This window comes from Carya illinoinensis, chromosome 11 (genome assembly GCF_018687715.1).
Source record: "Carya illinoinensis cultivar Pawnee chromosome 11, C.illinoinensisPawnee_v1, whole genome shotgun sequence".
In the NCBI taxonomy this organism is placed as follows: Eukaryota; Viridiplantae; Streptophyta; class Magnoliopsida; order Fagales; family Juglandaceae; genus Carya; species Carya illinoinensis.
In genome coordinates this window covers 30446923-30462480 of record NC_056762.1, presented here as the reverse complement: position 1 = coordinate 30462480, position 15558 = coordinate 30446923, and the positions used below count along the sequence as shown (strand labels likewise).

Genomic DNA, 15558 nt, shown 5'->3' with positions numbered 1-15558 from the left:
TCAAACCTAATCTTTTACTTTTTGTATAAGTCTAAAAAAGCATCAATCACTTTTGAAAATATTCAAATAAAACATGCACATGTGAAAGATGACAATCAATCATCTTTAATATTTTCAAAGTTCAACCCTTTAATCAAGGCATGCACATGCAAAAGATGACAATCAATCATCTTTCAAAATTTTCAAATTTAATTTTCAAAAATATTCATGCACATGTGGAAAATGTATTTTAATGCTTTATGATAAAATATTAATTTTGAGCATTAATCCTAATTTCGAATTTTGAAGAGATTTACAACATTACTCTATAATTTTAATGTGAACTTGTTCCCTTCTTGCTCATGCTTGTTTCCTTGATGTGCTTGACTCCATTGTGTAGACAACTTGAGCTTGAGACTTCTTTATTCTTTGAATTCATTTGTTATCATCAAAATCCATGTGTAGATTTATAATCACATGAAACTTGAAACCTTGAGTTCAACATATATATCATTAATCCTATGATTCATTATAACAATTATGACTACCGATATAAGTTTTTGTTCATAAAAACTTTTCTTTCAGTATAACAAATGTGTTTGTACATACCACATTCTTATCTAACTTTCATTTATGCGTAGAGTTTTCCTATTATATTTAACTGTAATTACTTGAAAATATTTTTCTGAAAACAGTTTTTGTTATTTTGTGTACATGGTCTTTTATGTAAATATATAAGATTTTTTTATGATAAATTAATAAGGTTAAATACAAAATTAGTTTATATGGTTTGTTAAAGTCAATTGCTTGGTCACGTACTTTTATAAAATTTTTCATCTTATCTTATTTTATCTCACCTAATTATTATAATTTTTTTAAATTTTCATATAAAATAAAATAAATAATTTAAATTTTTAAATACTAATACAAAAATAATATTAAAAAATATATTCTAATAATATTTTATTCAACTTTCAACTTTAATTTTAACTCATCTCATCTTATATTTGAAAATAAACGAGACATTCACTCTTTGTACATTTTCGATGAGCTTTTATAGTCTATGTGATTTTAAGATTGATATAATTGGTCATTTTGTTACAAACTCTATAACTAGAGAGAGAGAATGAAGCGTTATTCGAAACTCTAGAACTATTAGGTAAAATTAAAAATAGATTTCTAGAATTCTTAAGCTGAAAATAAATAAAAATAAAATACTTTCAATCAAAATCGTTTAACGTTGACTGACTTTTTCAAGTATATCTAAAATTTAAATACCAAAAAGCTATCAAAATTATATATAGAAACTGTTTGCGGTTAAAAAGGGAGATTTATGGCTCTTTTGGAGACCTAAATATCTCATAATTCTGTAAATAATAATTAAATTGTTCAACTTAAAATGTTTTATTGAATTTAAAAAATAGAAAAAAATTAAAAATGTTGTATTAATTTTATGTTTTATTTTGAAAAAATTAAAAATTAAAAATTAAAAATTAAAAATTAAAAAATATTTATATTTAAATATTTAAAAAAATTTTATGAAAAATCTAAAAACATTTTGGTCTGGTCAGCCAAACGTAACTGCACGGTTCATAGAACCCAAGTTTGTTCGATAGATATATCATATAAGTAGAGGGGCGTGACAGTCTGTGGCTGCGGTAGCTAGGGAGGAAGCACGTTCCCACCAAACCACATTAATCTTGCATATATTTGAAGTACTCACATCTCTCTCTACCAATAAACTTCACCGAGTTGCCAACCATCTACTAAAGCACGCTCTTTGAATGCTAGCCACCCTTCCCCCTTTATTTTCTTGTACAAATTCACCCGTCTCTCCCCCCACCCACCCACCCACGACTCCCATCAATTACAGTAGCCCCACTTTTCTCCTTTTATAGCTCTTTATACCCCGAAAGTTCTCTTAAACTTTCCTCTCACGCTCGCTCATACAGACATACACACGCCCGCAAATGGCACCGGCGGCTTCTAATTTCCAGCACAGCCACACCTCATCAAACACAGTGTGCGTTATAAACGCCTCCGGGCACCTTGGCTCGGCCCTCGTCGAGCGTCTTCTCCTCAGAGGCTACACTGTCCACGCCGCGGTTCAACACCATGGTTAGCTCTAACATCATTGCTTCTGGTTCTGCTTCTTGTTCTTTCTTCTGGTATTTTTTTTTTTTTCGTTTTTGGATAAATTAGATCTGGGGTTCGTTTTGGATTCTTCAGATGAACAGCTGCAATTTAATGGACTTTCTTCCGAGAACAAGAAGCTGAAGATTTTCCGTTCAGATCCCTTCGACTATCAGAGCATAATTGATGCCTTGAAAGGCTGCTCTGGCTTGTTTTACGCCTTTGAGCCGCCACAAGACCAACCCACCTATGATGTAAGCCTTTTTCTCTAATTCAAAGTTTGCTTTACACCTAATTTTACACCTATGTGTAATTTTTTACATGTTTATCAGAATCTTATAGATAATATGTTTTCAAGATTAATGACTCTATGGTCCTTGTTACCATTCTTAATAGTTAATTTAATGATTCCGATTTCATCAAAACAACGGAATAACTCAGGAAAAATCTGAGATTAATATTGCAGATTCAATACTGTGACCCTTGCCTTACGTGAAGTAATTGATATTGCAGTTGCATATGTAATTGTCTGTCGTTTTCAACTTGCTAATAATTTTGTCCCTTTAGCAGTGCAATCCCAACTTGTTCATCACTTTCCGAGTAATATCATATATATATATATATATATATATATCAGCTTTGCTATATACAGACGCCACATGCAGTCGGCGTGCAGTCGGCTGTACGGAATGAATAAAAAAAATTATAAAAAAATTTTTTTATATTCAAGGGGACTTACATGAATTATAAAAAGTTATAAAAATTTTTTTTTTTTTTCATGTAAGTCCTGTATTAATTTTTTTTACAGCCGACTGCACGCCGACTGCATCTCCCGACTGCAAAAAGTATTTCTTCTCCATATATATATATATATATACACACTTTAAATCTGACATGATTTGAGGAAGTATACTTTCTTTTTTTTTTTTTTTTTACTACTTAGTGGTTAAGGAAAATTTTTTAAATAATGTTGTGATTTTTTTTTTATTTTTTTTAAATGTTTATGATGATAAAAAATATATATATAAGAAAAAAAATTAAAAAAAAATGAAATGCAAGCTTGGGGATGCATTTTTAAGAGATGTTTTCGATGAATCTAGCATCGCTCTTGAGTCAAATTTAGAGCTCAAAAAAGCCATTTTTTGTTGGGGTTGGTGCAGGAATTTATGGTGGAAGTGGAGGTACGGGCAGCACACAATGTGCTGGAAGCTTGCGCACAAACGGAAACAATTGACAGAGTGGTTTTCACATCCTCGGTCACTGCCGTTGTTTGGAGAGACGATCGAAAGTCCACAGCATCTGAGTTAGACGAGACGCATTGGAGTGATGTTAACTTATGTCGCAAATATAAGGTACACATTCTATAATTATCTTGGAAATAGTTTAATTTTTCTCAATTTCAATGCATTTACAACTTTAAAAAATAAATTACCCTTCAGCAATGCAAAGATCGATGCTCTTTATTGCTTAAAAATTGTCTTAAATTCTTGAATTGGGAAGTGATTTTTGTTTAGTCTCTTATAAAAGAATCAAATTGTACACAAATTTTGAAGTTCAATTTGATTTATAAGTATACTATTTTTTCGTCCTAAGCATTTCGAAGTTACTAATGTAATCTTAAATCCCGTGAGGAAATACAGTTGTGGCATGGTTTGTCAAAGACGCTGGCGGAAAAGACAGCGTGGGCCCTGGCGATGGACAGAGGGGTCAACATGGTATCCGTGAACGCAGCCTTGATGATGGGTGGCCCTGATGTGTCCATCACTCACCCCTATCTGAAAGGAGCGGCTGAGATGTACGAAGATGGGGTGTTGCTGACCGTCGATCTAAATTTCTTGGTGGATGCCCACATTTGTGTCTTCGAAAACATCTCATCCTACGGTCGTTATTTATGCTTCGACAATGTTGTTAATCACCATGAAGATGCTCTCAAGCTGGCCCAGATGTTGACCACCCCTTCTGCTGCTCCTACGTTAACCCAAAGGTTTGTAATGGCATTTATTCCTTGTAGTTCCTTAGCAGGACATTGCCATTCAATTTACTCAGAGATTGAGCTGGAAAAAACAAAACAAAATACTGTTTTGATGTTTAGTAAAAACAAAAATTGTCTTGGTGTGCGTGAAAAAAACTTTGTTAGCACACACATCCGCTATTGATATGGAAGTTTATCTTATCAATTGGCATTAAAGAGTATTTTAACTATTTTTCTTTTAATTGCAACGAGTCTCAAAATAAGTTGTGTTTATACGTCAAAATTGTAATTAGCAAGACTCATGCATAAAGGTTGATGTCGAGTGATCTTTCCATAGTAACATGTTCTTTCGCTATATACAGCTGTGAGCAGGATATGAGGATCATCCAACAGAGGATAAGCAACAAGAAACTGAACCAATTGATGGTGGATTTTGGGTGTGGATCTCAGGTGCATTGATGCACTATTTCCAGCTCTAGTTCTAGAAAATGGTGATCATTAAGGTTATGGTCCCAACATGAAGAGTCCATACTCCACAGTATGGCCAGTGATGCCAATCGTGTAACTTTAGTGCATCAACAAAAACAGCAGAGCCTTCCTCAGTTTCTAGTAAACATGCAGGATATAAAGCATAAGCTCTAGCTATTTTTCCCAACCAATTGAAGCAAGCATTTTCATCCAATTGAGTTGAATATTGTAGGTGGTTCCATTATAATTATTGTTGTTGTTGTTTGTATTATTATTGGTGGTTTCAACTCAATATAGATGGATCTTCGAGACTTATCATATGTTCATATAACACATTGTATATAATAGAGTGAGTCGGAGGAAAATCCTCCCACCCAGCTTAGAAGAAAAGCTTTAGATGATGATGATTTGAGAGAACATGGTTTGAAGAATGAATATTATATATATATATATATATATATATATATATTATATTGATGCTTTAGATTTAAAAATAATAATAATAAAAGTATTAAAAGAATTTATATGTGCATGCAAAGAAAAACTAATACTTTAGCTAATTGAAGCATTAGATTATATAAAAATAAATTATTGTTTAAAATGCATTCATTAATTATAAATATATTGTTGGAAATAGTTGTGATCAAAGCGAAGCTTTTAATAACCAAAATTAATGAAATCCGTTTACTCCTACTAGGGAAAGATTAAACGGGTTAGTAATTTCATCTATTGAAATTTGCCAATGATAATATTATTAAAAAATATTAAATACAAAAACTTTCTAAGTACATTTGCATACAAAATACTAACAAAAGTATATTTAAATAGATTTAAAATATTTTATATATAAATAATAATTTACTCAATTATTATTAAAAAAAATGAAGGATAACATTTAAAGTTTTCGCCTAAGACTCCATTTTAGAATGAGTTTGTTGACGCCGTGTTTCGTATCTTAGGTAATGAGGCCTCTCGTCCACTTTATCCTTGCAAGCTCAATGAGATGGCTAAAGAGGTATGAGATATTTCCAATGTCTAAGTTAGATTTCCCTTTCTTTAATAGAGAAAAATAAGAAATTATTCAAGGGAAAGAGCTCTTTTGAAGGATGAGAGCCCTTCCTCACCCCCGGGGGGTTAGATAGTGTGGTCTTACATGTATCTGCCAGTAGTTGCGTGTTGATACACCAAAAGGTGGACGTCCCTTGGCCTGCCAGTTGGGATCGTGCTGCTTTGTACTCGGGCTGTACCACTACCCTCACTACTTTTCTTGCCAGGTGACAGGTGAGCCATGTTAGTGGGGAAAGCTTTGTGGGTGTGTTTGGGGTGAGGAGAGAAATTTTGTGATTGTAACAATTTTTCACACAGTAAATTTTCTTCTCTGGGTCTGGTAGTTTTTATCCTGTTTTGGAGTTTCCACGTAAATGTCTTGTGTTGTTATTATTTCTCTATTTTTCTTGTTATGCCTGCAAAAGGTAGATCCTAGGGGGGTGAATTTGAGAGGTCCAAATTTTCAACAATTGGTATCAGAGCCACTAGGTTCTTTTTGTGAGGTGGATCTTTGGTGTGGCAGTGTGGATACGTACAGTTTAAGGAGGTTCTATCTAGGAGATTGAAAATTTTAAGTGTGTCCATTATGACCCTCTAATCTTTCCTGGGAATTGACTTAGTGAGGTACTATTCATTTCTATAGTAAATTCATCAAAGCAATGTCAGGAAGTAGGGCTTCAAATCTTGTCAAATTTGAGGTGGAGAAATTTGATGGGAGAATCAATTTTGGATTGTGACAAGTACAAGTCAAGGATGTCTTGATTCAATCAGGATTATACAAGACATTGAAGGGCAGACCAATACATGAAGTCAGCACTGATACTAGTGTGACTGGTGAAATGAGCAGATCTAAAATGAGCAATGAAGATTGAGAAGATTTGGATTTGAGAACAGCAAGTGCGATACGTCTATGCCTGGCCAAAAATATTCTTGTAAATGTGCATGGAATATCTACGGCAAAGGAATTCTGGGAAAAACTTGAAGAGTTGTATTAGACGAAAGGTGTCTCAAATCGTGTGTACCTAAAGGAGCAGTTTCATACACTGCGAATGAGTGAAGGTACAACTGTTTTAGATCATTTAAGCATTCTCAATGGCATTGTCGCTAAGCTAGAAGCTATTAGAGTTAAAATTGATGATGATGATCAAGCCTCGAGACTCATCTGGTCTCTTCTACCTTCCTATGAGTACATGAAACCTCTTTTGATACATGGGAATGAGAAAATAATTTTGTCAGAGGTTACCAGTAAAATCTTTTCTGAAGAGAGAAGATTAAGCAGTGGAAATAATCTTCTACTTGAAAACTTAGTAATGGTAGCAGCTGGAAATGGAAAGATGAAGAACTCCATGAAGAAAAAAGTAGTCTGTTGGGACTGTGGACAATCTAGGCACATCAAGAAAAATTGTCCAAGAGCTGGAGCAGGTTTAACAAGTGGCTCCAAGTCAGTAAATGGAGATACTGGTATTAATGCTAATATTGTGTCTCTCTCCATGGAAGATTTTGATCTTTAAAAAGAGACATGTACATCCTCATGTCATGCCACTAATTCCCAAAATTTTCATGATAGAGGATGTGTTAATATTAGCGGGTCTATAAGTTTGCACACAGGCATTGGTTTGGCATTGATGCAGGATATGTGGTGAAAATTCATGTCGATGACTGATGAACTTTCAAGAAAGCCAAATGTAGAAGTTACATTATAATTTTTCAGCAAGGTTGTTTTTCAACATGAGCCGAAGTGAAATGCTTAGAATTGGTTTATTCTGAGTATGTATGCTTTTATGGTGAAACATGATAGCAGAAGCTATGAAGATCTTCATCAAGGTGGAGCTTGGTTGTGGGACCAATCAAAATCGCAAGGTGGAGATTGTTGACTAAATTGCTCCTTTGTTTAGTCCCACACCGATGGGAAATAATGAAGGAGCAAATCCTCATGCTTATAAATAAGGAGCTTAGCCTCTTAATTTAAGTGCGCCAGTCAAATGCTTAGCTAGTAACTTTTGACTCTAGTTAAATTTCTCTGTTGTCCATTTTTGTAAAATGGGAAGAGGTGTAAGTTAAAATTTTGCTAGTGGGGAAAGCTTTGTGGGTGTGTTTGGGGTGAGGAGAGAAATTGTGTGATTGTAACAATTTTTCATACAGTAAATTTTCTTCTCTGAGTCTGATGGTTTTTATCCTGTTTTGGAGTTTCTACGTAAATTTCTTGTGTTGTTATTATTTCTCTATTTTTTTTTATTATGCCTGCAAAAGGTAGATCCTAGGATGGGTGAATTTGGTTTAGTCCCACACCGGTGGGAAATAATGAATGAGCAAATCCTCATGCTTATAAATAAGGGGCTTAGCCTCTTAGTTTAAGTGCACCAGTTAAATGCTTAGTTAGTAACTTTTAACTCTAGTTAAATTACTCTATTATCAATTTTTGTAAAATGGGAAGATGTGTGAGTTAAAGTTTTGATAATAGGGAAAGCTTTCTGGGTGTGTTTGGGGTGAGGAGAGAAATTGTGTGATTGTAACAATTTTTCACACAGTAAATTTTCTTTTCTGGGTCTGGTGGTTTTTATCCTGTTTTTGAGTTTTCACGTAAATTTTTTGTGTTATTATTATTTTTCTATTTTTTTTGTTATGCCTGCAAAAAGTAGATCGTAAGAAAGATAAATTTGGAAGGTCCAAGTTATTAACAAGCCATGCCGGGTCGTGGCCACTTAGATGAGTCAATAATTTTTTCGCTTGTCGCATGGTGACTTCGCTAACCATTAAATGCAGTGTGGCTTTGTGAGGTCAGGTTGTCCCATGTCCTCCCTGCCATCAATCGCGTGGGGCGGGGGGGGGGGGGGGGGGGGGGGGGGTTCGTGGCCATTCTTGACATTGTGTGCTAGACTTGTCGACCCTTAAATGTGACAATCCTCCACGCGTGGATGGTATTGCTCTATTGCCCCTCTAGGCCTCCGGGGCTTGGCCCTCTCTCTAATCTTGGCTCTTATGTCTATATTATTAAGATAGTTTTAGTGTCTTGCCATGTTGTTCGTTAAATAAATAGAAAACTGATATTTCAGCTATTACCTTAAAAAACTGGCTTAAAACTTTGTGTAATTTTAGAACTGAAATTATTATCTTCCTAATAATGATTCCTAAAAATCCATTCGAATTCCTCCAAAAATCTCTCAAAAGAAATAGCCAACTTAATATTGGCTGGCAAAATTGTAGGAATTTATTCCTTGATGGAACTATAGATCCACTTGTAGTGTAGTAGTTGGCATGGTGAAATTTAGGATTTGATGACTGAAAGGGTTGTTTAGTGTTATCCATACTTTGATGGTCAACTAAGTAATAGTGTTGGCTAAAAACCAAAACATTGAATTGAATATTAATTATTAGACGACTATTTCTCAGAAACTGAACTCGATCTGTCGAAACAATTGCTTGTCTCTGTGACTCTGTTGAAGTTGATTCCTATGATGGAAGTAGATACCCACCTTTGAAGTTTAGTTAGGAATTTTAAACATCTGGGGTCCATGCATCAAATTACTTCATCAACCCTACAATTGCTGAAACTTCAGATCATCGAGCCTTAAACGGATTGGAATTGGATGGTATTAGAGTCCGACCATCAAATCAAATGGCTCATTCCTCATCAACTTTTATGAGTTGAACCAACTGTTGCCAGTTGGTCTTGTTTCGACTGTTCAGATGGTGTTTAACCTAAATGATTGATGACACGGGATATTGTTTGAACAAAATATCTTTTCTTTTCTGTTTTTTGTGCTCAACCCAAGTCCCTGAACACTCGACCCAAGAAAAATTAATAACTGTAGCCCAACATGACCAGCCTACAAACCCACAACACATCCATACATCGAACCCACCAAGACCTATACACCTGAAAACAAACAAACTGGCACCTAGCATCAATATCTTTCCAACACATAAAATCACCACTCACATTCTACGTGCAAGTGGTTGTATATGACACACCATCTATATAATAGATATGATGGAATTTGACTAGAAAATTTAAATTTTTCTTACAAATCAATCATATCGTATGATCAGTGAAAATTGTTGTCCTTTCCACCAAATTACAAAGAAAAACACTATTCCTACTTACAAAACTCAAGGATAAAACGCCACCTATTAGGTTTTTATATTTTTATTATCATTTTACATTTAATTATTTAATAAATATATTTTTAATAAAATTGTGATTTTTTATTTTTTTTTAAATATTAGAAAAGTTTAAAAAAATATTTAATAAAAAAATGGCTGTTCGGTGGCTTCCTCGGTGGAGTAGCACCACGCAATTGCAAATAGAAGTTACCTTGTCTAAGCAAAGGAAAAAATAAAATAAAATTTACCTTGTCTACAAATACACGAAACTATTGAATCGGGGCCACAGCATAGGCTAGGCTACACAGCCCATTTACATCATATGTGTAAAGTGTGTAATCAGCCCATCGTTTTTGAAATAGTTTCTTTTTAAGTTTGGACTTTGGACAGAGAGATCAACAGACTGACCAATGACTTCTGCAATTTCTGACACTCATTTAAGTACGCTGCCTCTTCGTTTTTTTGTTTCATCCATCGTCATCTTCATTGATGGGCTAATATATCTTGGAAAAACTCTCTCCTCCTCCTTTGAGGGGCGGGCTCTCTCATATTTCATAGATGCTCATTCCCTCGTCCGAATGCAAATCTGTCTCTAAATCCCAAATCTTTCTTTCCTATTTATAACTTCACCATCCATGTTTCCTTCCACGGAACATTCATCAAGATTTTCCCTTTTTGTCATCGTGTTGTAGGTGGTTTCCAGATTTTCTCTTCATTTCTCGAAGCTGTGGATCTAACCTCACTTCCTCATTTGGTAACTCTCTTTCAATTTATGTGTCTTTCTTCTTTCTTTCGTAATCCATTTGCTCTTTTCGTCTTTGTTTGAAGAGAATTTAGTTTTCTTTTCTTCTTTTCCCTTGTCTTGGAAGTTTGCCCGACTGAGAAAATCTATATAATTTAGAGTTAGATGTGTTAAATAGCAAAAGACCCATATCTCAAATCATTGAAATTCAACCACTTTCCCGTGAGTTCTACTCGATTCTTGGCAGCTTACTAAATTAGCACTTTAGGGTTTCGCGAAAAGAAAACTTCTTTTGCCAATGGATTTCTCCGGCGGCAACGTGGTCCAAGTAATCACCGGAAGTGGTCCCGACAGCTGGTCCGGGGGTGACCACGGCATGTGGGCCACGGATGACGACTACCGAGCCTGGAACAACGGCGACGACACGCCGTCGAGCAACTCGAATTATGAGCTGAGGCTATCCCAAAGTCGCTCCGGAAGCGAGCCCTCGCACAAGAGATCGAGGAACTCGCAGGATGTGAACTCGTCCAATCGATCCAAAGCGATTGGGAAAATGTTCTTCAAGACAAAACTTTGTTGCAAGTTCCGTGCTGGGACGTGCCCGTACATAACTGACTGTAATTTTGCTCACAGCATTGAAGAGCTTCGGCGGCCGCCTCCGAATTGGCAGGAGATTGTGGCGGCGCACGAGGAGGAGAAGGCGGTGGTGTCGTCAGAGCCGATGGAGGAATATCAGATACCGACGCTGGGATCTTCGAATTTCGTGGGGGAGACGCAGAGGTCGTTTAAGGGGCGGCATTGCAAGAAGTTCTACACGGAGGAAGGATGCCCTTATGGGGATAGTTGTACCTTCCTTCACGATGAGCAGTCCAAGAATAGAGAGAGCGTGGCAATAAGCTTGGGTCCTGGTGGCTACGGTGGTGGTGGTGGTGGCAGCGGCAACGGCAGCGGTAATGGTAGCGGCAGCAGTAATGGTGGTGGTGGTGCTTCTGCTGGGGGTGCGAGCGGGCAGAATGTCAAACCGTCGAATTGGAAAACGAGGATATGCAACAAGTGGGAGTTGACGGGGTATTGCCCTTTTGGAAGCAAATGCCATTTTGCTCATGGTGCGGCAGGTATGAGTTGTTTTCTTTATTCCACTCTTGTTAAGATGTAAGGAAATTCTTATGGTGCTTTTTTTTTCTATATATATATTTTTTTATTCGTGAGCTGATAATTCTTTCTGTACACGCCATTGAGTAAAGATAAAAAAAAAAAAAAAAGGTAATCAATATATCTTTTAGAGTCATTGAAAATAACCTTGTGATTGATTACATTGTCAGCGTCATTCTTAATTGGCATGAATTCACTTGAACAAAGACGAGCTTTCCATTTTGTTTTAATTTCCCATCTGAGGATGGTATCTGTTTTAATCAAATGGATGTCTGGATATCTCGATTCCCAAACAATAATTTCTATTGATTTTCTTCTGGATTAGAAAATGCTTTAACTTAGAACATTTCTCCCTGAACTAATTATTTTAACACTGTAAGCTTTGATCTTTGTAGCTCCTAATCTGATGCACATTTGAACATTCACATGATTTTGATTTTCATAGAGTAGTGTTACTATTTTTAAAGAAAGATTCTATTCATCATCCTGTTAACAATCATTATCTCAACATTCCTTGATGTGGCTTCAAATAACTGATAGGCAAATTAAATACAACATATAGTTTTTCAATCAGTTAACACATCATGGGATGATGAGGATGAAAAGATGATAAGTAGCATTACTCTTTTTCATATATCTGCATATGTTTTTCTTTTCATGCATGACTACTAGAGAGAGCCTATCGATTCTTCCTACTCTCTGGAGTGATGGACTGGAAACTATCGTCTCTAATGAACAATTATGTGCAGATATATCACTGTCTTTGTTTCATAGTGGGTCTTGGCAGGCCCAAAATTATGTATCAAGGTTGTATGATTTTCATAAAAATTAACCATTTGACCTTTTAGCCAGTGTAGGGCAAATGATGGCAATGACAATCTAAAACATTTTAAAATCATGTTTGTGTCCACAAATGTTGGGTGCAATTCAAATCTAAGATCTCTCAAGCAGAATCAAACTTAAGTTCCATTATTTTGAGGGTTATCTTTCCCTCAATCATTTTACTTATAAAAAAAAAAATCTTTCCCTCAATCATTTTTCTGAGGTCTGAAACCTAGAAGATCCAACAACCTAGTGGAACTCCTAGTTATGCGTAGTGGAACTCTTAAGACTTTTGCTTCTATAAATCATGCCATAGAAAATTATCAAAAATAAATAAATAAATAAATCATGCCATAGACATTTAGACATTCCAGTTTGCAAGTTAACATGTGGTTCTCACGCAAGTGTTTTACTAATAATAAGAAGGAAATCTCTCTCTCTCTCTCTCTCTCTCTCTCTCTCTCTCTCTCTCTCTCTCTCTCTCTCTCTGTGGCTAATTGATTATTGTGTTAACAATATAGGAGGCACAAATCACAGAATCATGATGCCTGATTTTGCTCCTTTCAATGCTCTAGTGGCTGTTGTCTTGGAATTCTCACTCTAAATGTATCCATGAAATCTCCTCCCTTTTCTGTTTTTGTCTTCTAATTTTACTACTTTTTCAGAGATGAGGGAGAGAAGGAAAAGTTAGTCAGAGCCTTTAATTTATTTTAAGACCATGTGAAAGCCATGAGTCTATAGATTCACATGGATTGCTTTGAAAATTGCCATCGAGCAGTTTGAAGGAAGTTTCTTCATAGCAGCATGTATGAAAATCTGACCGCAATCGAACCCGCACCATTAGTTTGGAAGGCTGTACTATACTCAATGTTGATTCTTCATTTTTAATGTCTCTAATTCAACCAAACATGAAATATTGGTTTCATTTAGCTTCTTTATGCAAGATGGGTAAATTCCACAGATATCAGATGTATCTGTCTCTCTCTCAGAAAGAGCAGATGGAAGGCTGTACTATACTCAATGTTGATTCTTCATTTTTAATGTCTCTAATTCAAAACCAAACATGAAATATTGGTTTCATTTAGCTCCTTTATGCAAGATGGGTAAATTCCACAGATATCAGATGTATCTCTGTCTCTCTCTTAGAAAGAGCAGATGGTTTGATGAGAAGTGTCATCGGAAAGTAAGGACAGAAAATTAAGTGGATTTTTTAGATAACACAACCTAGCAATTTGGGGCAAATTCCTCCAAACTGGCGAAGAGAAAAATGTTCCTTTTCAAACTATTTTTGGCTTCAAAGCAAGATGTCATATAAATTCCCAAGTTCTGTGAGGCCATTTTTTTCATTGTGTTCTCTTATATTTTAGTATCTATTCAGTTATCAAAGGCTTTCAATTCTTTGGCTAAATTACATGGTCTACCACCCTAGCATCTTGTTGAAAAACACAATACAGATCTGCAACTACGCTGGAAGTGTTCTCCCACTCCCACCACAAGTAGTTTAGCTTTTGGATTGCTCATGGTGGCTTTAAATTGCAGTTTAAGTTGTAGGTGGGAGCGTTTGCCATTTTCAGTGAGATGTATACAGGGCATGCATCTTAATTGATAGCCAAGGCACTCTTAATTGATAGCTAAGTGCCTTGGCTTTTTAGAAATGAGATAAGATGAAAAATTTGTGAATGATAGTGAAATGGTTTGTGAATAGTAGTGAAATGATTTGAGTTCAGATGGTTTATGGGGTTTTGGGAAATGAGAAAGAAAATGTTGAATAGAAAGATTATAAATTGAAAATATTGTTAGAATCTAATTTTTGTTTTGGGATTTGAAAAGGTTGAATTGATTTTTGTGTTTTGTTTAGAAGTTTGGAAAAATTGTAATGATTAGATGAAAAAGTTGAAGATTTGAAATTGCATTTATATTTGAGTGATGTTTGTATGTTGATCTCATCTCATCTCAACATCCAAACGAGCCCCTAGAGTCCTCTTACATTGGTTACCCTAGAACTCTTCAGCAAGGATTTTTTTTTTCTTAATAGTAGTCTTGATTCTGATATCAGCATTGCAAAATATGATAGACCCCAGTAGCCAACTTTGTTTGGCATCCTTTATATTGAGCAAGGAATTGCTTTACCTTATGCCTTTATATTTAAGAAAAGTGCTCTCCGTTGGCACTTATCAACAATTTGACTTTGATTGTTGTGAAGTTGGGCCCGTATTTAAGTTTTTATTGGATAGTTATTTCTTCAACTACAAGTAGTGGTGCATCTCTTCTTCATCTCAGCATCATACTTTGTAGGACTGAAAGGAAACGTAATAATCAAGACACTTTTTTTGCTTTACAAATTTTGATGGGTTAGGGAAATATTTGTTCCATCTTTGACTTTGGAATCTATGTGTCTGACTACAGAATTACACCGATATGGAGGGGGTCTTGTGGAGGGGGATACTAGAGATTCTTCTTCTGGTCCTCCTGACTCAAAGCAGAGTGGAGTACCTTCAAAAAATCCAGCAGATACTCTGGTAGCATCCGCCCCTTCAGTTCCTCATTCTGATGTCTATCATATGGGAGTTACATCACAAAGGTCACCCATTGTAAGTCAAAGGCCAGGCCAGAGAACTCATCAGAAATGGAAGGGTCCTGACAAAATCAGTAGGATATATGGTGACTGGATTGATGACATCGAATAGAAATCGGAATCCTTTGTCGGACATATATTGAAGACAGACAGTGGGAAATCAATCTCCATCATAGTGTACTTTAATCTCCTCAGTGTGGGCATGTTGTCAACACTTAGCTTCAGCCAATGATTAAAAAAGCTAGTTTGTTTGCTTCAAGTTTCAGTAGAACCCTTTGTCTTTGTGCGTGCATGTATTAACTTTGCAGTTTCCCTTCTTTCCCTTGTATAATCACCAGATACCCTTTTCATCCAAAGAAATGGTATCGATCTTTGTACCACTTTGTTAGGATTTACACATAATGTTCTTAACCTCTTCTTGTCTCTGCCGTTTGTCTCTTTATCTGAATCTCTCCCATACATGCACGCACAGACACATTGATTTTGGTCGGAAATTGTTGCTTTAATTAGGAGGTCTATACCCTGCACCTGATTTAGCAGGGTTTCTCTTTCACTAACATAACC

At 35.7% G+C, this 15558-nt stretch overlaps 2 protein-coding genes across 2 annotated transcripts; both read left to right on the top strand.

Annotated features, from left to right (window-relative positions):
* The first annotated feature begins 1833 nt into the window (after positions 1–1833).
* On the top strand, positions 1834–4867 carry LOC122282986 (cinnamoyl-CoA reductase-like SNL6). Its single transcript, XM_043095097.1, has 5 exons — positions 1834–2097; positions 2209–2366; positions 3273–3464; positions 3753–4096; positions 4447–4867. Exons 1-5 carry the CDS (start codon positions 1950–1952, stop codon positions 4541–4543), a joined length of 939 nt encoding a protein of 312 aa, XP_042951031.1. The 5' UTR covers positions 1834–1949; the 3' UTR covers positions 4544–4867.
* A 5234-nt stretch (positions 4868–10101) lies between these two features.
* Positions 10102–15417, top strand: LOC122281383 (zinc finger CCCH domain-containing protein 12-like). The gene is made up of 2 exons (XM_043092820.1): positions 10102–11560; positions 14826–15417. The coding sequence occupies exons 1-2, from the start codon at positions 10744–10746 to the stop codon at positions 15104–15106; spliced, it is 1098 nt and encodes a 365-aa protein (XP_042948754.1). The 5' UTR covers positions 10102–10743; the 3' UTR covers positions 15107–15417.
* The last annotated feature ends 141 nt before the right edge of the window (positions 15418–15558 follow it).